Source organism: Leiobunum rupestre, chromosome 7, assembly GCF_980474605.1.
Source record: "Leiobunum rupestre chromosome 7, qqLeiRupe1.1.hap1, whole genome shotgun sequence".
Lineage (NCBI taxonomy): Eukaryota > Metazoa > Arthropoda > Arachnida > Opiliones > Sclerosomatidae > Leiobunum > Leiobunum rupestre.
The window spans coordinates 4,889,753-4,914,530 of NC_143390.1; the positions used below are offsets into that span (position 1 = coordinate 4,889,753).

Consider the following 24,778-nt stretch of genomic DNA (forward strand, 5'->3'; position numbering starts at 1 on the left):
AAAGAATGAACTTATTGAAGGTTCCAGTCTCTGCAAATAACAAAGTGCCGATTAATTGTTTGGATTGCACTTAACCCACATTATTGCTCCCCTTTCACCTAAAAGCAAGGACTATGTTAAAATAAAAGTAATGGAAGTAATTTTCAATACTGTGCACAAGGAACCCTTCAAGAATTAAAAATTGATTCTCTTAGTAATCGGTTTTAAAAATGGTTCCAATGTAAATGCCATGAAAATTTTTATAACAAAAATCATAGAATATATATTTATTCAAACTAAATTAACAAACTTATTTTAATAAAGTTAAAGTTTAAAATTGTGCAAAGTTTTCTTGTCCTTCGAAAGCCTCTTCTCATAGGAAAGTTTTCCCTGGTTTCTCGAGCTTCTTGAGTGCTGTGAACGCCAAACTTGTTAAATGGCTGGAGGTTTTTGTTCGAAACAAATTTGTAGTTTTTTTAGAAGCTTAGTTAGCTACATTGGCTCTAAGAAAATTATGCAAGACACACGCTGCAAGAACTATTGTCACTTCGTTATCTGGTAGAGCTTGGATTGGTTTGAGCAAATTCCGAAACAGTTTTCTGATACACGTCTTGCCCGAGAATGTCTAAAATTTAATATTGTTGCCTAAAATCAAGTAAATTATTTCCACAAATGAATTAACATCTACCGTTTGTTGTAGATTGAATTTTCTAAAGATATTTCTCTCAGTGAATATGGACGAATGAGGTACGATTACATAGTTAGTTGGTTGCGTTTGACCTAGTTCAAAGATAAATTATAAACAAAATTAATTAATTTTAATACCTAGTAGCTACGTGGTAATGCATTGGGTTTTGGGATTATCATCTCTTTCCGTTCAAGCATTTTACCCAGTGTTGATTTTGAAAACACTGCTGTGTCATGTGCTCTTCAATTTGTTCCAACGTCAAGAAAAATTAGCCTAATGATATCATTAATTATCGTAATGGTTAATTAAAATTGTCATGATCTAATTACCTTAAGGTCCGAGTCAACCAATAACAATAAATAAATAATCAGCTAGGCTAATACCCAAACCAAACTGAAATCACCCTTGTAATTGTAATAAAAAGACCCTGAATTTGGAGGAGGATAAACTGTCACGTGTTTTCCATCTAGTGCTCCTATGCAACGTGGATGTTGCCACTGTTCTTCAAAACCTTTGGCAACATTTAACCAGTCTGATGAACTTTTAGGCGTTTTTAAATAACTAAAGACATATTTCTAAACAGCAATCACTGAAATTTGAACTTATTATGTAAAAAAGAGCCTAGTCAGCAATTACAACCGCGAAGTCCGAATTACAAGCTGACCGTCACTATCAATATAAGTACGTAACTTATTCGAAGCGCGCGCATGCGCAAAGGTAAAATAAGCCTGCGCGTTTAGAAACGAGCGAGAAGGTATTTTCGGACGCTCACCGCCGGGGTATTGCCTTTCCCTCTGTTAAGTGTTCCCTGCATATATAAGTGCTCTCTCGACACTTCAAGAATCTTACGGCCAATAGAATGTAACAGAGCCAGACTCTCACCGCTAACCGAACCTAGCGTATCAATGGCAACGGGACACGAGACTTTCGTACTTCTTGTTCTTCCAACCCGATTGTGCCAATCCTCAAAATTATTTTAAGGGGAAGGGGCCGGTATTTTTATGATAATTTCGCATTACACAGTTAATTTGACTTCTGTATATGGGGAATATTTAAAACGTTCGATAAACCTTAGTCTAATAAGTACTTTGAAAACTTATAACTATAATTTAAAGGGCGAGCTATATGTCATTATGGTTTACGACAGTGCATGAATATATAACTGTATAGTTCAAATGCCAAAGCGATAATTTTTAAATAATAAATATTAAAATGCTAAAGGTCATTAGATAATTAAAAACTTTAAAAGAAGAAACTCATGGCTGTCATAAAGAAGATTTAAAATTTAAGAAAATATTATATTACTCAATTTAGTGGCACCTTCAACGATTTGGGCATTCATGTAAAGATATAAAATCAACAGGATTTATTTCGTCCTGTAAAAAATTCAATTGAAATTCGAATTTCCCGCCTTCCTAAATGCGCTGAAATAGCAATAGGAGTGGAATGTAAAGAGTTTCCATAGGGTCCCTCTTTTGAAAGAGGGAGATTGAGAAGAGCGTCGAAAGAAGGGAAAAATCACAGTCATGAGCTTTAGAGACGAGAGGGACCCTTCATTCCCTTTTTGGAAAGAGGGAGAGGGACACTTCATTCTCTCTTTTGAAAGAGGGAGATCGCTAAGAGCGTCGAAAGAAGGGAAAATTCACAGTCACGAGTTTTAGAGACCCTTCATTCCCTCTTTTGGGAGACGGACACTTCATTCCTTTTATTTGAAAAAGGGAGAGGGAAACAGGGACACTTCATTCCCTCTTTTGAAAGAGGGAGATCGCTAAGAGCGTCGAAAGAGGGGAAAATTCACACTCCGGTTACAGCCCTCCTACAGAGAGAGAGAGAGAGAGAGGGAGTGGTAAAAAGAAAAAAAAAACGATTGAGAAGTGGCAAGGAGAACAACTAGGCGACATTTATCAAGACGAAATGGGAACCTTATTAAAGAAAACGGAACGGCTCTTATGCAAAATATATTTCAACAGTAGGCATCCCTCTTCTTTCGGAGGCGCTAAGAAATTGTACGAAGCCCTGAAAGAGCGTGGCGTATCTCTAGAAGACGTGGAAACGTTTTTACAAGGAAACGACGCTTTCACTCTTCATAAACCGGTCATCAGAAAATTCAAGAGACGCCGTGTGTACGTGCATAACCGTTACGACTTGTACCAATAAGACTTGTGCGACATGAGATCATTGACCCCATATAACGTTCATTTTAACGGAGATAGACGCTTTTTCGAGAGTCGGGTTCGCCGTACTTCTGAAACGAAAAACTGGGGCGGAAGTCATTCGAGGCCTAAAGAGCTACGAAATGTCGAATTAACGTAAACGATTACGTAAGGTTAAGTAAAACCGCCGAGGCTTTCGCTAAAGGATACGATGTTAACTGGAGTACCGAGATTTTCAAGGTCATCTTCAAGAGCTCCAAGAAACCTTTATTATTCAAACTCGTGGATTTATCAGACGAGCCGGTTATTGAACGGTTTTTACTATTCGGAGCTGCAACGTGTCGATAAACCCGAGTTATTCCAAATGGATCAAGTTTTGATAAAGCGCAAGTCACGAGGGAAAACCGAATGTCTAGTTTCGTGGCGGGGATACCCCCGCTCATTCGATTCGTGGGTGCCCGAGAAAGATGTCGTCTCAATTTTACCTCACGTTACCGTCTAACATGTAGCTTCGATACGTTCCCGAATAATAAATTAGCCTGTTTCGTGACGCAATTACCGCAACCGATTCAACTGGAATCCGAATACGAAATTGCACTCGCTTCAATTATATATCCATCCGCTTTTTACAACGTACTCGAGAATGACAATTATTTACAGTGTCACGTTGAAGACGCGGCGGGACACGATTTTGGCGGTGAAAGAAGTACCCACCGGACATAATTTATCTATCGAACATTTAATTAAGGATATAAACGAAAATGCTCTGTGTAAAGTGGCGGACACGTCACCCACAACGAAAGTATCCGTAAAGAAATGATGGTAACTATAAGCGAAGGTTTGAGTAATATTCTTTGCTACGGGCATAACGAGAAAATCATTTTTAAAAGTTTGAGACCGGCTCGCCTAAAGTTCCATCTCAAATATTCGTTTACACGGACATAGTCGAGGAAGTCGTAGTCGGTCACTCTTTAGTTCAACTTTTAAGAATTTTCGCCGTCGACGATAGAAGACGTACATTCCTCCTCATTACGTGCCCGTCAACAAACGTTATTTCGACACTATCCAAATAGACCTGAGAGACGCCTTAGAGAAACCGATCCCGTTTCAGTTCGGCAACTTGACCCCGATAATGAAGAAGCTGGACGTCCTGAAACATCGCTCCTGCGTTTATCGATATTATTACGTAAATCAAGCCGGTCAAGGCTTATCGAAAGTGTACGTTGGCGCTTATTACCAGCGTTGACACAGACAAATTGGTCACGGAATCGGGAGTTTCTTCTCGGGATTGTTTCGAGCGGCTAAACCTTTCCTAATGAGAGGCGTAAAATTTAGGGTAGCCAGGCCCTTTCGACGGGCAGTCAAATTCTTAGTGACGTTCAAAAAGGAGATAATGTCAATTCGGCCGCTAAGCGGAGGGTCAATGAAACTTCCGATATTTTAAAACAGCAATACGGATCTGACGTAGACGTTGCACCCTCCCTAAACGAACTAAGAAAAGGGTCCCCGCGAAGACCAAGAAATCATTAGGAGTTCGGAACGCCACCGGGAAGGTTCTCGACATTTTCAACTCTCGCAAACGAAACCAGGCATGGCCCACTGTCAAGCGCTTTAAAGCGAATTAGATTGGTTCGAATCTACACCGATTCAGACGTCTATCGAAGGTTGAAAATGGACGACGTATCAGCCCGTTCAACGTCTTTAGTGGTGGAGACGAATATGTTCCTGAAATTTAAAATCGTCACCGACGCCTCGGGAACCAAAACTTTCTCAACACGTTGTTCAGTCAAGTCGAAGTGCATCTTAACGGTAACCTGCTCGCTCTGTCGGCATCCACTTACGCGTACCGTTCTTACGTTGAGACTCTCCTGAACTATGGCAGTGACGCTAAATTGTACCCATTTGACAGCGGCCATGTGGCATAAAGACACTGCGGGGTCTATCAATAATTTGGCCACCAGGAAGGCTATAAGACTAGAAAGGCTCTCACCAGCCATTCCAAAGAAGTGGAACTGATAGGCCCGCATTTCCTGGACATATTCAACGTGGAAAAATTTATTCTCAATGGCGTTGATCTCCACGTAAAACTTTCACGCAGTAAAGCCAATGCTGGCGCTGATTACCGGATAGTGATTTTGAACGCTACGCTTTTGGTTCCCAAAGTTCGCGTGGCTCCCAAAATACTTCTCGCTCACGAAGCCACTCTAGCCCAATCAGCAGCCAAGTACGCTTACACCAGAACCGATACGAAAATATTCACCATAAACTCGATTGTGTTAAGCACCACGATAAATAATATACATTTGGGGACAATGCCCAATCGCGTTATAGTGGGTTTACTCGATCACAACGCCTACAACGGTAATCTAACCAAAACACCATTTTTTCGAACACTTAGACGTGAATAGTTTAGCTCTTTATTCGGATTCCGAGGAAGTCGATTTTAAACCCTTGCGCCCCAATTACGATTCTAATCTTTACGTCGAAGCGTATCAAACGTTATTCACCGGAAGTGGCTTGCATTATAAAGATCAGGGTAATCAGATTTCGCTAGCCGAGTGTCCTCGTGGGTTCTGTTTATATGTTTTCGATCTTTCCCAAGATTGAAGCGCCATTTCGGTGTTTCACTTCAACCCGACAAGACAGGGACAAACAAGGCTAGAGTTATTATTATTATTATTATTATTATTGATGAAGGGGTGAAGGGCTTTGGGAATGCCCTTTCGCGCACGTCGACCAGAGGTCCATTGTGCAAAACCCGAACCTTAAGACTTAAAAAGTCCAATATCCGACACAAAACGGAGAATCCTCTTGGCCGGCATATTATAGAAATCAGAAGTTTCCAGTTGATGCATACCAAGATGCTCGAATCTTTGGGCCGCGTAGTAATCGCACCTACAAAGCACATGAGAGGCGGTTTCCTCCTCAGCCTGACATGCCCTACAGATTGGATCATCACTGATTCCAATCAGGTGAAGATGTCTGTTAAGGAGACAGTGACCTGTTAGTAGGCCAATGACCAACCTGATTTTAGATTTGGAAAGCGAGAGCAGCTCCTTAGCTCTCTGCCTGGAGGGGCCCGAGATAAACTCTTTAGCCTGCCTTTGGCCATCCATCTCAAGCCAAAGCTTGAGTTGACGGTCAGTCATGGAGTTAGAGATAAGGCCGCGAACTATGCTAGAGGGGATAGGAACGGCAGGTTCAGGACCAAAGAACCCAGCCTCTGCCCCCTTCTTGGCTAAGACATCGGCCCTCTCATTACCATAGTACCCCCGATGGCCAGGAACCCAATAGAGCTGAACTTTATTATTGGTGCCTAGCTCCGAGAGGAGGTTCAAACAGCTGTATGTAAGAAAATATATTATTAGGGTCATTTGTAAAAAATTCCGTCTTATTGATTTTATATAATTCAAATTCACGATCCTAAAAACGAGATCAATTTCTACGAGCTTTTGGATATGCGCGTGTGTACTTTTAAAAAGAAGAAAAATAATAGGCTTAGTGCGCGCCCGTTCATTTTTTTTTTGATCTAACCGCGTAGTTGAATGTAACTTCGTTTTGTTCTATATTAAAGTTTTCGTTACATATAAAGTTACTGTATTTCTTACCGAAGCTAAATCCTAAGTTTAAAGCGCGAAAAAGAATTAGTTTATGGTGCCGAAACCCGGGACTTTGGATTTAATTAGAGAGTTAAAAGTGGTTAAGAAGTGCAATGTCGGAATACGATAGAAAAAACGAAAAGCGCAAATACTACAGACATCTCATCGCAGAGACTGTCAGAACGATTGAAACAGTCCTCACCAGCGATCCAACAAACATCGGTAAATTAGAGGAGCTTATTCACCAAATTGAGCCTAGAGAAAACGTTCTTAAGAAACTGGACGATGCGATAGAAGACATTGTGAATTTGGATCAATTAGGAGCCGAACTTCAAGAAGTAGAGAAAATTCGTGAAGAAATTATTACTGTGAAGACAAAAGCTCAGATAGCTATCGAAAAGTTGAAAGCATCGATACAGCGAAAGGCAAGTTCAAACCTAAATGCCATTAAACTGCCGACAATCCAAATAAAGACGTTCGAAGGAGACGAATGCCATTGGCTAAAGTTTTGGAGCCATTATGAAGCTACCGTACATAATAACCAAGAGTTAAACGATTTGGACCGTTTTTATTATTTATTATCGCATTTAGGCGGCAAGGCAGCTAGCATAATCGATGGCCTACCAGTTAACGCAGTTAATTACAAAGTAGCGATAAAACTATTACAAGATCGATACGGAGATGAAAAAACCTTAATAGACGCTCACACTGAAAAGATGTTAGAATTACAAGCAGTTACTAAAGTGAACGATTTAGTAGGTTTGAGAAAATTTTATGATAGCTGTATGGTTCACATGCGAAGCTTGGAATCATTAGGGACCTCACCAGAAAGCTATGCGAGTTTTCTTTGTCCTATGCTTGTAAGATTAATTCCAAAAGAGATAGCGCTTGGCTTCCATAAAACTCCACAATCAAAGGGGAAATGGAAAGTCAAAGAATTTATGGAATACGTAAAAGAAGACTTAGAAAGCAGGGAACGAACGTTTAGGCTAACTCAGGGCCATTCTAAAGAGAAAGCGTCATCTAGCAGCTTTAAGAGCCCAAGTCAAAATAACGATTCCACATCTAGAAGAATGTCGTCTTCAGCAGCTTTATTTATGGGAAATGATACTAGATCATTCTGCATGTTTTGTGAAAAAGAAGCGCATAAATTAGAAGATTGCAAGAACACTACGCTTACAGAGAAGAGAGAAATATTAATTAAGAAAAGAATTTGCTTTCGATGTCTAAATGGAGAACATTTTTCTAGAAATTGTCGTACTAAAATTCAGTGCAAACACTGCAAAAGACGCCACCACACGGAAATGTGTGAAGAAATTGAGAGAAAACGAAGCGAGGTGTCTAATAAGAGTAGAGAGTCGACAAAAATCAAAGAGAGCGAAACCTTCAAGGAAAGAGATTGTAATACTTCCAAAGACATCAAAGCTTCCTCGAAGACAACTAGCGTAGCAACACATACAACCGGAAATGATAATATTTTATTGCAGACTGCTAAAGTATCAGTATCGGGAACGGCCACGAAGACAGTCGCAAGGTGTTTGCTGGACGGAGGCAGTCAAAGGACATTCGTGTCATCGAATTTGTCTCGAGAATTAGGTTTAAAATTGATTGGCGAAGAGACCTTAAAGGTTTGTACTTTCGGTTCTTCAAATCCTAGCGTCACGACTTTTAGAAGAGTAGAATTGAAACTTAACAGCCTCGTAGATGATAAGCGTATAACGATTCAAGCCCTAGAAACACCACGTATAAGTACAGCCTTGATATCAGTTCCCAATGACGACATTAAAGAACATCTTAACTATAAAGGACTAAAATTAGCCGATGATTGCAGCCACAAATACAACGGAAAAGAGGCCATAGATATCCTAATAGGAGCTGAATACTATTGGCAAATTGTCAACATTGATATCGTTAGATTAACTCCATCGCTAGTAGCTATGAAAACTATATTTGGATGGGTAGTACAGGGTCCTTCGCAGATAACCTCATCTAACTGCGTCACTGAAAACGGATTGCCGAGACCAGTCTTGGCTATGAAAATTATAACTCAAGAACAGGCCATAAACGACACGCTTCAGTCGTTTTGGGAAACAGAATCATTAGGTATTTTGCAAGATGAGCCCACGGCGAAAACTCAAGCCGACGTAACTGCTATAAAAATGTTTAAAGATTCAGTACAGTTCGTCGATGGAAGATATTTAGCGGATAACTACAAAATGGCCTTGAATCGATTTCTAAGTCTTAACAGAAGGTTCTCGCGAGACACTGCCTTATTCTTGAAGTACAGGGATGTTTTAAAGGATTACGAAGATAGAGAAATTTAAGAGCGTGTAACCCCTGAACATGATAATGAAGGAACAAGGGTCTATTACCTTCCACACAGTCCTGTTATAAAGGAAGATCGCTCAACAACTAAAGTTCGAATTGTTTTTGACGCGTCCTCGCACGAACGAAATGAAAAGTCTCTAAATGACAATCTTTTGGCGGGACCTAATTTAAACCCCGACGTATTTGTCGTACTTATACGATTTCGGATGAAACCCATAGCGCTGGTAGCAGACGTAGAACAAGCGTTTCTTCAAATTCGTATAGCTAAGGAAAATAGAAACGCAACAAGATTTCTATGGTTAGAAGATCCCTCAAAGATGGAAGCGCCACAAAATATAGTCAAATTTCGGTTTAATAGAGTACTTTTTGGAGTCACTTCCAGCCCATTTCACTTGTCAGCTACAATCAAACATCACGTAGAGAAATATCAGGAAACTTATCCACAAACATGTAAAATTCTATCAGAGGACTTATATGTGGATGACTTAATATCGGGATCCGAAAATGAAGATTCTGCCTATAGGACGGCTAGTGAAGCAAAGTCAATTTTAGGAGAAGCCAGTTTTAATTTAAGAAAATGGGAAACAAATTCAGCTAGTTTGAGAGCGAAATTTATACACGAAGGTTTTACAGAGGGAGACTCTCCTTCATTGGAGTTAAATGAAAAAACTCTTCCGTTGTTAAGCTCAATTTACTCGACGAAGGTTTTGGGAATGACATGGAAACCTACAACAGATAACTTTCGGTATGAAGTGGATTCTTTAATTCAACAAATGTGGAACATTTCTAACACCAAACGGAGTGTTCTCAAGTTTTCAGCTAGAATTTTCGATCCAATTGGTTTTATAACTCCATACACCATTCGAGCCAAAATAATATTTCAGAAGACTTGGGTAGCAAAATTGGGTTGGGACGATGACTTACCCACAGATATCGCAAAGGAATGGAAAAACTGGTATACGGAACTAGCAGATCTGCGATTGTTTTCTATTCCACGTCTCGCTTTTCCAAATAAAAATTAAGATTCAATCTTAAATCAACAACTTCACTGTTTTTGCGACGCGAGTGAAGTCGCCTACAGCGCCGTCATTTACCTTCGAACACAATTTGAAAGTGGAGAAATTACAAGTCGCTTACTGTCATCAAAATCCAGAGTAGCGCCATGTGAAAACAAAAAAATGACCCTCCCACGGTTGGAACTCATGGGTGCCCTGATTGGTGCACGTTTAACCAGTCGGATCAGTCAAAGTGTCAATGTACCTAAGACCGACATCTTCCTGTGGTCTGACTCTCGCATCACCATTGAATGGATTCGACGTGAACATCCAAGAGAATTGCTCCCATTCGTAGCAAATCGAGTTGATGAGATTCAACGTTTAACACAGCCTTCGCGTTGGTACCACTGTTCAGGCAAAGAAAACCCGGCTGACCTACCAACCCGCGGAAAATCGTTGCGCGAATTAAATGAAAGTGAATTTTGGTTGTACGGTCCAAGCTGGCTTTTATCGGAAGACGACGAATGGAAAGGCAAACACGGTGGTCAATATGTCATAAACGAAACCGATAAATTGGAAATTGAACAAGAAGTAAAAAAAGCGTCGAAAGAGATAATACAAGCGATTTGTCACGCGAATGAACCAAATGAACCGCTTTTAAACTTATCAAACTACAGTTCAATATACACCGTTTATCGCATTACAGCGATGGTAATGAGATTTATCAAACTCAGTAGAAGGCTCATTGAACAACCAAATTCTACTATAACTACTGAGGAACTAGAAGAGGCGAAAATAATTTGGATACGACAAGTTCAAAGAGAAGCGTTCCAGTACGAAGAAACTGACTTGAAATTAAGAAGAGAAATTTCTACAACTTCCGTAATAAAACAGCTTCACCCATTCCTCGACGAGAACGGTTTATTAAGAGTGGGTGGACGTTTACAAGAAGCCAACTTAACTTTTAATGAAAAGCATCCAATTATATTACCGAATAATCACCGATTTTGTGAGCTCGTAGTAGATGATGAGCATTTTAAAGTCTGCCATATGGGCGTGACCAGTACGTTAGCAAAACTTAGAGAAACTTATTGGATTATAAAAGCCAGACAATTGGTCAAAAAGCGAATAAATGTGTGCTTGGTATGTAAAAAATGGCGAGTTAAACATTCGGAAGAAATTACAGCGCCGTTACCTAGAGACAGAATTTCCGAGACGCCTCCATTTCAAGTAACCGGTCTCGATTTTGCAGGACCGATCTACATAAGAGATGAAAACAACAAAGCGAAGAAGTCGTACATCTGTTTGTTTACTTGCGCTGTTACAAGAGCGGTTTACTTGGAACTTGTAACAGATATGAGCACAGAATATTTTTTAATGTCTCTAAGACGATTTATCTCTAGACGAGGTCTTTGCGCAACAATTTATTCCGATAACGCAAAGAGTTTTCTACGAGCCGATAGAGACTTGACCGCTATTTGGAATAGCATAAAATCTGAAGAAGTGTTGAATTACTTCGGTCGAACAGGTATCAAATGGAAATTTATAGTCGAAAGGGCCCCTTGGTGGGGCGGGTTTTATGAGAGAATCGTAAAGACTATTAAAACAACTCTAAAGAAAATTTTGAAAAATGCATTCCTAAAATTTGAAGAAATGTACACCGTTCTTTGTGAAGTAGAAGCAGTTATGAACTCTCGGCCATTAACTTATCAAAGTGACGCAGCGGGAGAACCTGAAGCCTTGACCCCAGCGCATTTTCTTGGCGGAAAGAGGTTAACCGCTTTACCACCAAACGGAAATCTTGAACCATCACAGCTGGCTTCCAGAAAACAAGCAATATCTAGATGGAACTACCAACAGCGCCTTCTAAACCAAATATGGAAAATGTGGAAGAAACATTATTTGTTAGAGCTACAAACTGCCCACAATTTAAAGTCCGTCACGTCAAAATCACCGATCAAACAGGGAGACATTGTACTATTACAAGGCGACAACCAACCACGTCAACTTTGGAGGATAGCGAGAATAGTAGAAGTCTTTGAAGGTCGAGACGGAAGAATACGTTCGTGTAACTTAAAACTACCAAATGGAACTGTAGTTAAACGCCCTATAAATTTGTTATACCCATTAGAGTTAGACGAATAGCTATGAACAAGTTGTTCATGGTGGGGAGAATGTAAGAAAATATATTATTAGGGTCATTTGTAAAAAATTCCGTCTTATTGATTTTATATAATTCAAATTCACGATCCTAAAAACGAGATCAATTTCTACGAGCTTTTGGATATGCGCGTGTGTACTTTTAAAAAGAAGAAAAATAATAGGCTTAGTGCGCGCCCGTTCATTTTTTTTTGATCTAACCGCGTAGTTGAATGTAACTTCGTTTTGTTCTATATTAAAGTTTTCGTTACATATAAAGTTACTGTATTTCTTACCGAAGCTAAATCCTAAGTTTAAAGCGCGAAAAAGAATTAGTTTACTGTAAACCAGTTTTGAAGAGACCTGAAACTGGTTGAGAGCTTTGAGGGCTGCTTGACTATCCGAATAAATTTGGATAACCTTGCCATGAAGCTTCTTCTTAAGACAAAAATCAACACAGAAGCAGATAGCGGCAATTTCCGCCTGGAAAACACTAGCATAGACACCAAGGCTTTCAAAGAAGCCGAGATTGCTAGTAAGGCAATACATCCCCGAACCTGAGCCAGAGCGGGTCTTAGACCCATCGGTAAACCAGACGATTTCTCCTCTGGCCCCGAGGGTACTATGATTGGCCCACTCTGTACGGCTCGGAAAATAAGTATTGAAGGACTTACTAAAATGCAGCTTCGTAGTCATCAAATCAGAACCCATGAGATATACAGGTAACTGACATGAAATTTCCCGAAAGATCTTGGTGTGGCTATTATCCCAAGTATTCGCCTTCCACCAACCATTCTGGTTGAGCCTATAGGCTCCCATAGCAGCAGCTTCTTCTATAAAAAGATGAAGAGGAAGAATGTTCAGGAGAATTTCTAGAGAAGCACTTGGGGCTGTTCTCATAGCTCCTGTGATGCTGACACAAGTCAGCCTTTGTAGGGTGCGCAGATCGCTCTGCACAGTCTTAATTCGGACTCTTGGCCACCAGACCACTGCAGCATAAGAGAGCAGTGGTCTGATGATCATGGTGTACAGCCAGAAGGCCACTTTAGGGCTAAGCCCCCATGACCTGCTAACTGCACTCCTAGTCCTCCAAAGTAACATCTTGGCCTTCTTAACTACACAGTCAAGGTGAGGCTTCCACGTTAGTTTGTTGTCAAGAATAACACCAAGGTACTTCACCTCCGTGCTTTCCCTCAAAATAGTCCCAAATAAGGAGATATCATTAAAAGAGTTTTGCAGCCTTTTACGAGTAAAAGGAACAAGTACCGTTTTACTAGGATTAACCGTAAGACCAACTTCCCTGCACCATTTTTCCACTGATGCAAGAGCCCTTCTCACTAAATCGCTAGTAGTGTTGGGGAATTTTCCCGTAAAGATGATGGCGATATCGTCGGCATAGCCGAAGCAGCGGCACCCATCCCTGTCTAGCCTCACCAAAAGCTCATCCACAACCAGGCACCACAGCAGAGGTGATAGAACACCACCTTGCGGGCAACCACGGCTGGTGGAGATCATAAGGGATTCACCGAGCAGGGAGAGTGTCATTAATGCCAAAGCGCTTAGCAGCCTTCATGATGACTGCGCTGGACACCTTATCAAAGGCGCCCTCAATATCAAGGAACACAGCTAATGCTATTTCCTTAAAGTTAATAGCCCTTTCAATGCAATTGGTTATGCCATGAAGGGCAGTCTCAGTAGATTTGCCTTTTTGGTAGGCATACTGAGCCGTCGAGAGAGGTGTATGAGAAATAACCTCTCCCCTAATATAGTTGTCTACCAATTTCTCCAAAATCTTTAGAAAAAAAGAAGTCAAACTGATTGGTCTAAAAGCCTTAGCCTCGAGATAGTTAGATTTCCCTGGCTTCGGAATAAATATCACCCTAGAAAGCTTCCAGGTGCTAGGAATATATCCAAGGGCAATACAAGCCCTATAGATTCTACTCAGCATTGGGCAGACAACGTCAATGCCCTCCTGCAACAGAATGGGAAGTATCCCATCCGGCCCCGGAGACTTATAGGGCTTAAAAGACTTTATAGCCCAAATAAGTCTCGAGTGCGTGACAATTTTATTCGCCACCGCCCAGTCCTCCCTTTTGGTACGTGCAATCCTAATAGGAAGGGGGTCAGAATCAGTACTGTTTGTAATTCTGGAGTCGGGAAAGTGTACATCTAACATATGAGTTAGTGTCTCCTTACCCGACGAAGAATGACTGCCATCTTTCAACTTGATAGTGTCAAGATGTTTAGTCTTATCGTTGGCCATAATTTTCATTAACTTTGCCGTACTAGGAATATCAGAGATATTCTCACAGAAATTCCTCCACGAGTCCCTCTTGGCCTCGCGGATGGCCTTATGGTACGCAGTGAGGGTTTGCTTGTAGGCAACCCAGTCACCCGACCTCTTAGCATTGTTAAAGAGCCTCCTAGACTCTTTGCGAAGCCTGCCAATCTCAAGGTTCCACCAAGGAACTAGCCTTGGCTGGTTGGCAGACTTCACCGGACAGTTACGGTGGTAGGAGTCGATAATGGCATGTTGCATGCGATCAACAGCCAAATCAAAATCCAGCACCGATGACAGCCTAGGCTTATCATCCTGCAGATGAAGATTTAGATCATCCCTAAAACCAGGCCAATTAGTTCGCCTGGGATTACGAAGTTCGGTACAAACCTGAACCACTTTCATCCTGACTGTATAGCAAATGTGTCTGTGATCCGACAGTGATGGTTCACTAGACACATGCCAGTCATTAATAAGAGCTGCGACATTTTCTGTGCACAGCGTGAGATCAATGACCTCACTTCTGTTACGAGTAACAAAAGTTGGTTCATTGTTCCTATTAAGAATATGGAGTTTCGTACTAACCACATATTCCATTAGTTTATCACCACGATCGTTGCAGTTACTGCTGCCCCAGATAACATGGTGAGCATTTGCATCACAACCTATAATGAGTTTCTTTCCCGACCGCTCACAGTGGTTGACCAGATTGGTCACCTCCTGTGATGGTGGGGGCAGAGCATCATCGTAGGGAAAGTAAGCAGAAGCCAGCGTGAGTTCATCATTCCCATCAGCAGAAGGGGAAATGATTTTAACCACTGCAGTGTCCCTAGAGTGATAGATTGAGAGCGGAAGGGCATGAATGTCCTTGCGTACCAAAATACAAGCTCTAGGAGAAACGGAATTATGGTCATAATAGATATTACCTGCACTATTAAGACCAAGGATTTTACCCCTGGCAATCCAAGGCTCCTGAATAAGAGCAACATCAATTTGCTCCTTAGCAAGCCTTCGACAAAGTACAGCGGAGGCTGCCTTGCAGTGATGAAGATTTATCTGCACCACCTTAATGCTCATGGCGACGGGCCTAGATTGGAGGTTGACCAGTGACACCGCCCCCTCCAGTGGGGGGTGTGGAAACCACACCACTCCCGCTGGTTAGGTTAGTACCACCAGTCTCCCCCACCACTGCTCCATCTGGCTGAGCCACCATGCCTTGGACCTCTTCACCGTCCGAGACACTGAGGTTCTTGATGTCCTCTGTCAGCGTATCCCCTTCCGAGTAATCGCTGAGCAGAGGCTCTAGGTCCTCTAGTCCTGAAATTACCGAGTCGTTAGACTTGGAATCATTAATAGGTGTAGGATTATCCACACCCTCTACAGCACTTACGACTGAGGTTTGATTTGGTTGACTGAGTATCTTAAAGATACCCCTATCCAAACCTGTCTGAGCGGCAAATCCTGCCGCTTTGATGGCGTTGACCGACTCACCATCCATTAGAAAAATCCAACGGATGGCAGCCGGTTCCTCGGATTTGCCCAGCACCTTCCAGCGGCTGGTGTTCAGCGCACCGTTGAAGGCTTGAAGACGCCTGAGGAGCACTTTAGGGTCCTTCGTCCAGACGTCCCTTGTACGGAGAGCGACCTTAAAAGGTTTCGGCAGGTCACTGGCTTTTGTTACCAAAAGCTTCGTTCCCTGGAGAACCTGTTCGTTGCGGTCGAACTCCTGGCTTAACCATTTACCTGTGAAGTCATCCTTACGCAGGTAAACCAGGGCACCTCCTTTCAGCTGGAATTGCAGGAATTGAGGAAGAGGGTTACCCGAAGGTATCCCGTCAATCCTCTCCAGAACTCCACGCTGGATGGTGCCCATTTCTGCCTCGGTTAAGCCGTTCGAGGGAAAGCCTTCTTTAATGATGGCCATCCGCATCGAACCCACAGCTTCACTGAAGGTTAGTGGTTTGGACTTCTTGGCAGCCTGTTGTTGAGAGCTAGGAGAGTCTTGATCTGACTCCCTTGTTCTCTTGTTAGAAGAGGAGTTACCCTTTGGAGAGTCGTCTGCCACCTTCTTGTTTGTCTTACGACGCCTGTTCCTCTTGCGAGTACGAGCATTAGAAGCACTTACCTTGCTTCCCTCCGTCGGGGTACTGTCTTTGGTAGACTCCGGCTTCTGATGCTGGGTACTGCCAGAGGCAGACCCTAGCACCATGGGCTCGGTATCCTCCACGACAGACCCACGACCTGAACTTGTGGAAGGGAGGGTTGTATCCTGAGATACACCCTTCCCCTGGCTAGAGCAGGGTGCTGTCAAAGACAGACCCTTGCCCGATGGTTTTTTGTTGTTGGAATTCATAAAAGATCCCACGAGAAAAGAGGAAAGTAGAAGGTCACCGCCCTTAATCCTCTGTCCGGGCGGAAGGCTAAAATACAACGGGGTGTCGCCTGGTTCCCCGAGGGGATCGTTCACGATACCGTAATTTCGCTTCCCCGGTACCACTCAGCCCTCAGCACGATACACCCACCTTAGCTTAAGGAAGAAGCAGAGCCTTAGTTGGCCAGCATGAAGGGTTGCCCCTCCACCTGTTACTCCCTTCCACCACGAAGAGGTACAAGGTTGCAGTTTATGGAAGGGAAGGCTAGAGTTAGGGTTCCCTAAACATGTGCGCCACGCGTTAAGTTGTCTCGTTTAGAATTGATAAAGCCCGTAGCGTAATTGTCGATAATCCATGAAAGGCGGAGACATATCGAGCGTAATGGCTCGTACCAAAAACTTTCTCGGAGTTTTCCCCTCCGATTTACTACCTACAAGAATAGTTAATTATCCCTTTTCACTTATATTGAATTTAGATGGTGACGAACAACAAGGTAGTCACTGGGTAGCGATTTATTTCGACGCCAGGTGTCCCTGCTTTAATTTTGACTCGTTAGCTTTGGGCCCCCTACTACCCACTATTAAGACATTCTTAAAAAATTATTCGATTAAGAGAGCGCACAATAGGAGACGCTTGCAATCGTTAGCTATCGGCGTTTTCAGAGAGTATTGCGTAAGCTATATAAAACATCGTACGAAAAAGAAAAGTACCAACAGCTTCTTTAAGGGTTTCACCAGTTTGTGTTATACTTATTAAAGCCCCTGTTCCACGAGCAAGGCTCATACTACAGGGGCGGAAACATACGACAAGAAAGTCCTCATCAACATAAGGAGGTAGAAACGGGTGAAAGCAAAATAGCACGGGGCTAGAAGGCAGTGCAAAATTGAAAGTTGGATTGTTACCATAATAGGATAAGTGGTGAGTGAGTATCATGATGACCGAAGTCACATAAAGGAGGCTGTACGGCAGTACAGGCAACCCCTAGAGGAGAGCAGACGAGAGCCCAACTGAGCAGAGGGTTGTGCAAAATACGAGGGTGCTGGAGTGTGCGAAATTAGAACAAGTGAATAAATCACGAGTGAAATGGATGTGGGGTGGGAAAATGTGGTATTAGAGTAATCGCAGGAAATAGTGCAGGAGCTTACACAAGCGAGTCATCCAGGTCGCTTGGTAAGGTAGTGAGATCAATGGCAGGGCGCAAATGCATGGACACTACATGCTAAAAATTATAAACTAAGTACTTCATCAACTTAGAAAAGGTAGCCATAGTGGTGTTGTTAACTACAACGGTGCCAGCGTCGTTCAGGAGGGAGTGCCGAAATCGTTGGGTAAGAGGGCAGTCAGACAAGTAATGCGCGGCGTCCGCATTAGGGAACTGCATATACAAGAGGGCTCGGTACAGTGACCGAGCCGAAAAAGGTAGGCCGGCAACTTGCCGTGGCCTGAGAGTATTTGGGAGGAAAAATAATCAACAGTAGCGTAAAAATTGCTTATATTGGGTATAAGGGAGAACGTGTGTCGACCCTTATCAGAAGTGGTCCATTGAATTTGCCACGTATCGTAGCAAGAGGCACGAAGGCGACTCTTAATGTGAGTCTAAGTAATGGGTAAGCGGAGCACCTTTCCAACTCCAAGTGCCGCTTGATTAGCGAGAGCGTCGGCGCGCTCATTTCCAGGAGTACCAGCGTGGGCCATGACCCACGAGATATTAATCAAATCCGGACCAATGTCGGTAAGGAGGGTTTTGATACTAAAGCCCGTGGCATTAGGATTTCTTAAAGTCTGAACTGAGGACAGACTATCAGTATAGATGATGGTGGGGGAAGCGACCTGTGGCTCCCTGACCCAGTGAAGTGAGTAAAAAATAGCCAGAAGCTCGGCCTCTTGGTTCAAATGAAATTGTTCGTGATGGACCTCATGTCCTTTCCAAAATACTACGAAGGCACAGTCAGTGCCCGCTTCATTTTTTGAACCATCGGTAAAAATTTCATACCACAGACCCCTGGGCTCGGTGGTCGGGCATGGGTAGGCAATCCTGCAAGCAGGATGCTCGTACCAAATATCGTGCGGTCTCAAGAAATTAATTGGTAGTATACAGTTGTGTAGATGGGTACCGGGAATGCCAATAGAGAACAGCCGGAAGACGGCCGCCTCCTGACTAGCAATAAGGTCAACAGAAGGCAAACGAGCCAAGACAAGCAGGGCGTCGGTAGACACCGTGCGGTATGACTTTGTAATGCGGAGAGCAAAAATGCGTTGTATACTTCTGAGTTTTTGAACCATCTTGACATTCACGCCACCAGGCGGCGGCGGCATAGACAATGATACGTTCTATACCCCGTTTATAGTTGTTACGCAGGGCTGCCCCCTTTATGCCCCAGGTCTCGTGTGCATACTGGGCGATATTTTGGGACAGGGCAGCAACTTTATGTCTGACAGAATTCAAATGAGGAATCCAATTGAGGTGATTGTCGATGACAACACCCAAGTACTTAAATGTGGTAGCATGGGAGAGGCAAACCTCCCCCATCTTGTATATAAGCAAACGGACTGGTGGACTCAGTCCTTTGAAAGTCATCACCAAGCGTCACGAGATCAATGACGTCATAATCAAAAAAATTCGAAGCTATAAAAAGGTTGGCGCTCTGAGATCCGGTCGCAGTATCCCGCCATGGAAGCGCTCCTACGAGACTTGAATTTTGTCATTCTTAATAAAAAGCCGTGTCACCGCAGTTCAGTTTAAAGCTAAAAAGTGTTTTTATATTTATATACTGATAGAATATATTCTATGAATCGTTTAGTTGGTGGTGCAATCGGAGAGATATGGAAAACTATTAAAAAAGGCATGCAAAATTACACAAACTTAAGAAGGAGAACATGCAAATATAATGTATCTCATAAGTCTCACTATACGCAATAAAGAAAAAGATTATAAAAAATTTCCCACCGCATCAGAAGCGATAAATAGTGGGGGTTTATTTATAGCGAACGATTCCCTTCTGAATTATGTTTCAGAAATAACAAAACTACTTGTTGTTCAGTTCCGGATATCGTCTCAGGGAAACAATCCGGGAAGGATTATTAAAGAAACTACAAACATAGTCAAAAATGACGAGAATTTGATTAGTCACTTTTTGAACGTTATCCGAAAAAACGTTGCTGTGATTGAAAAGGGATACACAACTTGAAGATTATCCTGAAATTTTGAGCCGAAAATTAAGGCAAGAGCAATAAGACTGGCCAAGGAAAGCAACCGTGGACTTATTTCAACAAAATGGATGACATATTTTGTAGTGATCACGCAATAACATCGATCAAACTATTGAACTCCATTGTTGAATCACAAGTAACATAATTTTTCATTTAGCATTGTCAAAGGTTTCAGTTCCCAATTCCCCCACTAATTTATCAGGGCCAAAATATCTCTATAGATATAACTCAAGATACGAAGAAAAGAAAAACACGCAACAGCCAAGAAGTCCCAGATTGGTTTTTAAATTGGACTGAAAAAAATGAAGAAATGGAAAAGAAAACTTTGGAACAAAATGCTAATTTCCAAATTGAGTTATTAAAATGGCTAGACACTAGAAACGAATTTTTATTCAAAATGTTTAATGAACATGTAATTCATTATTACAAAAATTGCCTTTTTTCATATGAAATAAAAATTGTGTAAAATGCAATTGATCTTCGTCACTTTTAAATTTCCTGCCTATCTCTCTGTGTATGTGGTCTTAACCTATCAGCAATAGCTCTTCTCTTAGTTGGCAGCATCAGGTGCTGCATTGTCAGCTTCTTCCGCAAGTTCCGCAATAGCAGCAGTTGCAGGAGCTGGGTCCTGCTCGATGTCACCTATATAATCTTCTATGTCACTGTAGCCATCGTTGATTAATATGAAATTGTGTAATATGCACGCAGACATAATTACATCAGAAATCTCAGCTATCAAAGACATGTCCAAGTATTTTAATCTGCGAAATCGGCCTTTAAATAGTGCAAAACTGCGCTCTATCATTTGCCGCGCAGAGCTGTGAGAACTATTGTAATTCCTTTCTTTATCAGTTAAATGTCCATTTTCCTTAAAATAGGTCAGGATAATTATATCCAAGGGATACGCACTGCCACCTAGAAGGTGACCTTCACGTACTTCCCGCAATCCACTTTTTAAACACTCGTATATAACACTTGACCTCCACATGCGTGCATCATGAACTGTTCCTGGCCAGCCTGCACATGCGTCAATTAATATCAATTGTCCATTGCATATCCCTATAATATGAAGAATAAAATATCAGTAGTATCAAAGTGCCGCTTTTAAAACAGTGGCTCGGTATGTGGCTCGGTATGTGGCTCGGTATGTGGCTCGGTATGTGGCTCGGTTTGTGGCTCGGTTTGTGGCTCTGTATATGACTCGGTAGTCTTTGGTTTGTGACTCGTTTATCTCTATAATCGGAAAATTATCACTATGACGTAGAATTAAAATTATCACTATGACGTAGAATTAAAATTATCACTATGACGTAGAATTTTAAAAGTATAAATACTCGCATCTAATAGAACAGATTAACATTCCAATTTAAAGTATTGAGTTGGGAGAAAGAAGAAACGCATCAAGTAAGTATACCAGTTTTTCAAAAGCGTTTTTTAAATGCTGGCATCGAAAATAATCTAGAAATTGTATTATCTTATACAGAATGGCTGCCGTAGTGTTATTTCCTCTTTCATCCGAAAAATTTGTAGAGATAACCCCGAAGCTTGGAGTACAGTTGGGACTCCGTGACAGTACTTCGGGGGTAGTTTTAGACCAGGAAGAATTTCACGACCTGTACCGCTATAAGGATACCATTTTGTCATTCTTCGAGAAGGAGGACAGCCCTGGCTCAACGTGGTTTTTCAAGGGATCTGAAACAAGAAAGGTCGAGTTACGAACTTATCAGAACCGCAAGATTTTGGATATACGGGAAATGTATCCAGGAACTGGGGATAAGTACGGTCAGTTCTTTCCAACCAGGAAGGGATTCTCCGTCGGGTACTACCACGCTAAAGAACTAATGCAAAACTATAACGACGTAATAGTTTACCTCGATGAGGCGAACCGGATTCACGGTCTTTTAAAAGAGTGCGTTCTAGAACAATTACGTAAAAATATCCGTAAATGTTGCTACGGATGCGAGGTAGAGCACCCTTCCCAGACTGAGCACGATTGTCTCAACAGTTGGGAAATGCGTGTCGCCATGAATTATGACGCGGCTGTAAATAATCTAGATTTTATCGAGATTTATAAATTATTTACTTTGAACACATTTTTAAGTGAAGAGTTTTGTAAATGTATGACAGCCCGTATTGTATGTTCCGCTAAACAGTATTTGTAAATAAAAGCATTGATTTCGATAATTCGTCTCATTCTTTAAAATGGAGTTCAACCTGCAACACCCTTTCAACGGTCTTATCGCCGGAGCGACACAATCAGGGAAGAGTTTCTTCGTAGCAAACCTTATCAGATATAAAGATATATGCAATCCCCCCCCCCACCAGAGCGAATTATATGGTGTTATACTGAATATCAACCCAAGCTATTTAAATCGGTATTGGAGCATACACCCGCAGTTGAATTTCACGAAGGGTTATTGGATGTGAAACTTTTAGACCCCAATGTAAATAACTTTGTCGTTCTAGATGATTTACTTTGCGAAATAATAATAATAATAATACGCGGATCTCACCATAAAAATACTTCAGTTTTTATTCTCATGCAAAATCTATATTATCCTGGAAAGGAAATTAGAACGCTAAATTTAAACGCTCATTATTTGATAATTTTCAAATCCCCACGTGACAAGTCGGCAATATTCCATTTGGCAAGACAGATTTTCCCTACCAACGTTAAATACGTCATAGACGCCTTTCATCAAGCGATTGCGCGAGATTTTGGTTATTTATGGGTGGATTTGAAACCTACCACGTCAGATGAGCAGACTCATACCGGGAGAAGAAGCTACTGTCTTTGTACCAAAATGAAGAGAGTTCACGATCACCGGGATTTTTTGAAGTTTCTGGCGAGTTGCAACGCCTATCAGAGAAATGCCGTCATCAAATATGTTGTATAAATTTACTCCGCGGAAACGTGAAATTGTCAGAAGAACAGAAGAAGCGGTTGAAGAGACACTGTAAAATTTTACGGAAAATATCTCGACCTAATACCGTGTCAAAGCGAAGAAAGATTTTAATTCAAAAGGGTGGATTTCTACCGTTACTGTTAGCGCCTCTTCTATCTCTGGTGAGCAGCGCGGCTGGTGCGGCTATCAGTAGAGCTATCAAAAATGGCTAGAAAAATTATTCTGGTCCCCGAGGACGTTTATCGTCGTTTGACTTCGCAGCCGAAAGTTGACGAAAACCTGGATACGAAGGCAGTTTTAAATAATCAGAAACTTAATCAGTCACAAAAAGTGGACTTGTATAACCATTTATTGCAACGTACTATTAACCAAAGAATTAAAAAGAAGGATTGGTATTCGGAAATAGCCCTAGTAATTCCCGACCCGCATCTTAAAGCCGCTGTTGCTTTGTACAAGTGGCTTGAAAGTAATAGCAAAATTGAATGGTCACAGAATGGTGAACTTATGTATAAAGGTCGCCCCATCGCGGGCTCCAATATTATGGACATTTTACACGAAACTGTTAAAGGACATAAAATTAAACCAAAGTATGATGCTGTAGGCATCAATTATTTTTACGAATAGCTTGAAAAAGAAAATTTTCCCAAATCTCTTATAAAAAATAAGTTCCCTTTCGAGTCCCATGTTGATAATTTACCCCTTAATAACGATAACGTAAAGAAATCGGTAGACGAAAGGTCTAGTGATGTTGATCCTGAATCTAGGGATAGTGGCCTTTGGTTGGAAAACTGGATGTCATTGAAATAAAGAATATAAATCAATATTTTTTTTCGTTTCTTTCACTTACTATTTTAACATCATCATGGACGGTCAGGGCGACTTGTCTCCGACTGGGTTACTATCGGTTCTATCCATATCATATTTAAAATCCCCCAAAGTTATTACAGCTTGTTTATTTCTGGTAATAGTCTTAGTTATTGAACTATTTGATTTCGCGTACTGGTACTACGAACAGAATATTAAAAACTGCACGAGGCACGGATAATCTCGAAAAAATATACTTCAACGTAAAAAATCCAGGAAGCTACGGTGGCGTTCGGGGTCTTTATCGTGCAGCTCGAGCGGCGGGAATTCGAGTGTCTATAAAAGACGTTATAGAGTTTTTAAAGAAGCAGGACACGTATACGCTGCATAAGCCAGCGATATACCATTTCAGAAGAAACAAGACCATAGTATACGGAATAGACGAGCAATGGCAACTTGATCTGGCAGACTTGCAGGACATCAAAAATCACAATAAGCGTTTCCGATACATCTTGTGTTGTATTGACGTATTCAGCAAATACGCTTTCGCAGTGGCGACCAAAAACAAGAAGGGAACGGCGATGGTGACTGCGTTAAACTCTATATTGGAATCCGGTCGAAAACCGAAGGTTGTGCAAACGGATCACGGCAATGAGTTTATATGCAAAGAAGTGCAACGTGAATTAAAACGAAGGGGTATAAGGTTTTTTGCAACGCATTCCGAAATGAAGTCTAGCGTTATCGAAAGATTTCAGCGCACATTGAAATCTCGCATGTACCGATATTTTACGCAACACGACACTTATAAATATATCGACGTATTACCGGAATTATTGGATGCGTATAACAACAACTACCATAGATCCATAAAATGCAAACCCGTTGAAGTAACGAATTTAAATTCGAAGGAGGTGTGGAAGAACCTATACGGGAAAGTTAATTTTTCACCACCCGTCACGTACCCTTTCGAAATTGGCGACTTGGTTGGAATCAGAAAAAATAAAACGACTTTCGAAAAAGGATATAAAGCCAACTATACCGAGGAAATATTCAAAGTAGTTCAACTAATTCCGCGAGATCCACCGGTATATAAGCTGGAGACATTAAACTCCGAAGTCATTTTAGGAGTGTTCTACGAACAAGAAATACAGAAAATCGGGAAGGATCTCGAAAACTGTAAATTTAAAATTGAAAAAGTAATACTAAAGCGGAGAAACCCGGACGGAACGAAAGGATACAGTTCCGATTTCGATTCCTGGGTGCGATAAATCGAAATACTATGAGTTTCTACATAACGTTGCCGTCGGATTCGTCCATACGCTATTTC

At 41.6% G+C, this 24,778-nt stretch overlaps 4 protein-coding genes across 4 annotated transcripts; 3 read left to right on the forward strand and 1 right to left on the reverse strand.

The window, feature by feature from the left end:
• The first annotated feature begins 6,532 nt into the window (after nt 1-6,532).
• LOC149933946 (uncharacterized) lies at nt 6,533-8,743 on the forward strand. The gene has a single exon (XM_090153378.1). The coding sequence runs from the start codon at nt 6,533-6,535 to the stop codon at nt 8,741-8,743; it is 2,211 nt and encodes a 736-aa protein (XP_090009504.1).
• A 321-nt stretch (nt 8,744-9,064) lies between these two features.
• LOC149933947 (uncharacterized) lies at nt 9,065-9,769 on the forward strand. The gene has a single exon (XM_090153379.1). It carries the CDS (start codon nt 9,065-9,067, stop codon nt 9,767-9,769), a length of 705 nt encoding a protein of 234 aa, XP_090009505.1.
• Nucleotides 9,770-9,925: 156 nt separating this feature from the next.
• Nucleotides 9,926-11,887, forward strand: LOC149933948 (uncharacterized). Its single transcript, XM_090153380.1, has one exon. The coding sequence runs from the start codon at nt 9,926-9,928 to the stop codon at nt 11,885-11,887; it is 1,962 nt and encodes a 653-aa protein (XP_090009506.1).
• Nucleotides 11,888-18,127: 6,240 nt separating this feature from the next.
• Nucleotides 18,128-18,814, reverse strand: LOC149933949 (uncharacterized). Its single transcript, XM_090153381.1, has one exon. It carries the CDS (start codon nt 18,812-18,814, stop codon nt 18,128-18,130), a length of 687 nt encoding a protein of 228 aa, XP_090009507.1.
• Between the last annotated feature and the right edge of the window lie 5,964 nt (nt 18,815-24,778).

Coding starts and splice junctions, on each gene's coding strand:
- LOC149933946 (XM_090153378.1), top strand. CDS start 6,533: ATGTCGGAATACGATAGAAAAAACGAAAAGCGCAAATACTACAGACAT.
- LOC149933947 (XM_090153379.1), top strand. CDS start 9,065: ATGGAAGCGCCACAAAATATAGTCAAATTTCGGTTTAATAGAGTACTT.
- LOC149933948 (XM_090153380.1), top strand. CDS start 9,926: ATGACCCTCCCACGGTTGGAACTCATGGGTGCCCTGATTGGTGCACGT.
- LOC149933949 (XM_090153381.1), bottom strand. CDS start 18,814: ATGGTTCAAAAACTCAGAAGTATACAACGCATTTTTGCTCTCCGCATT.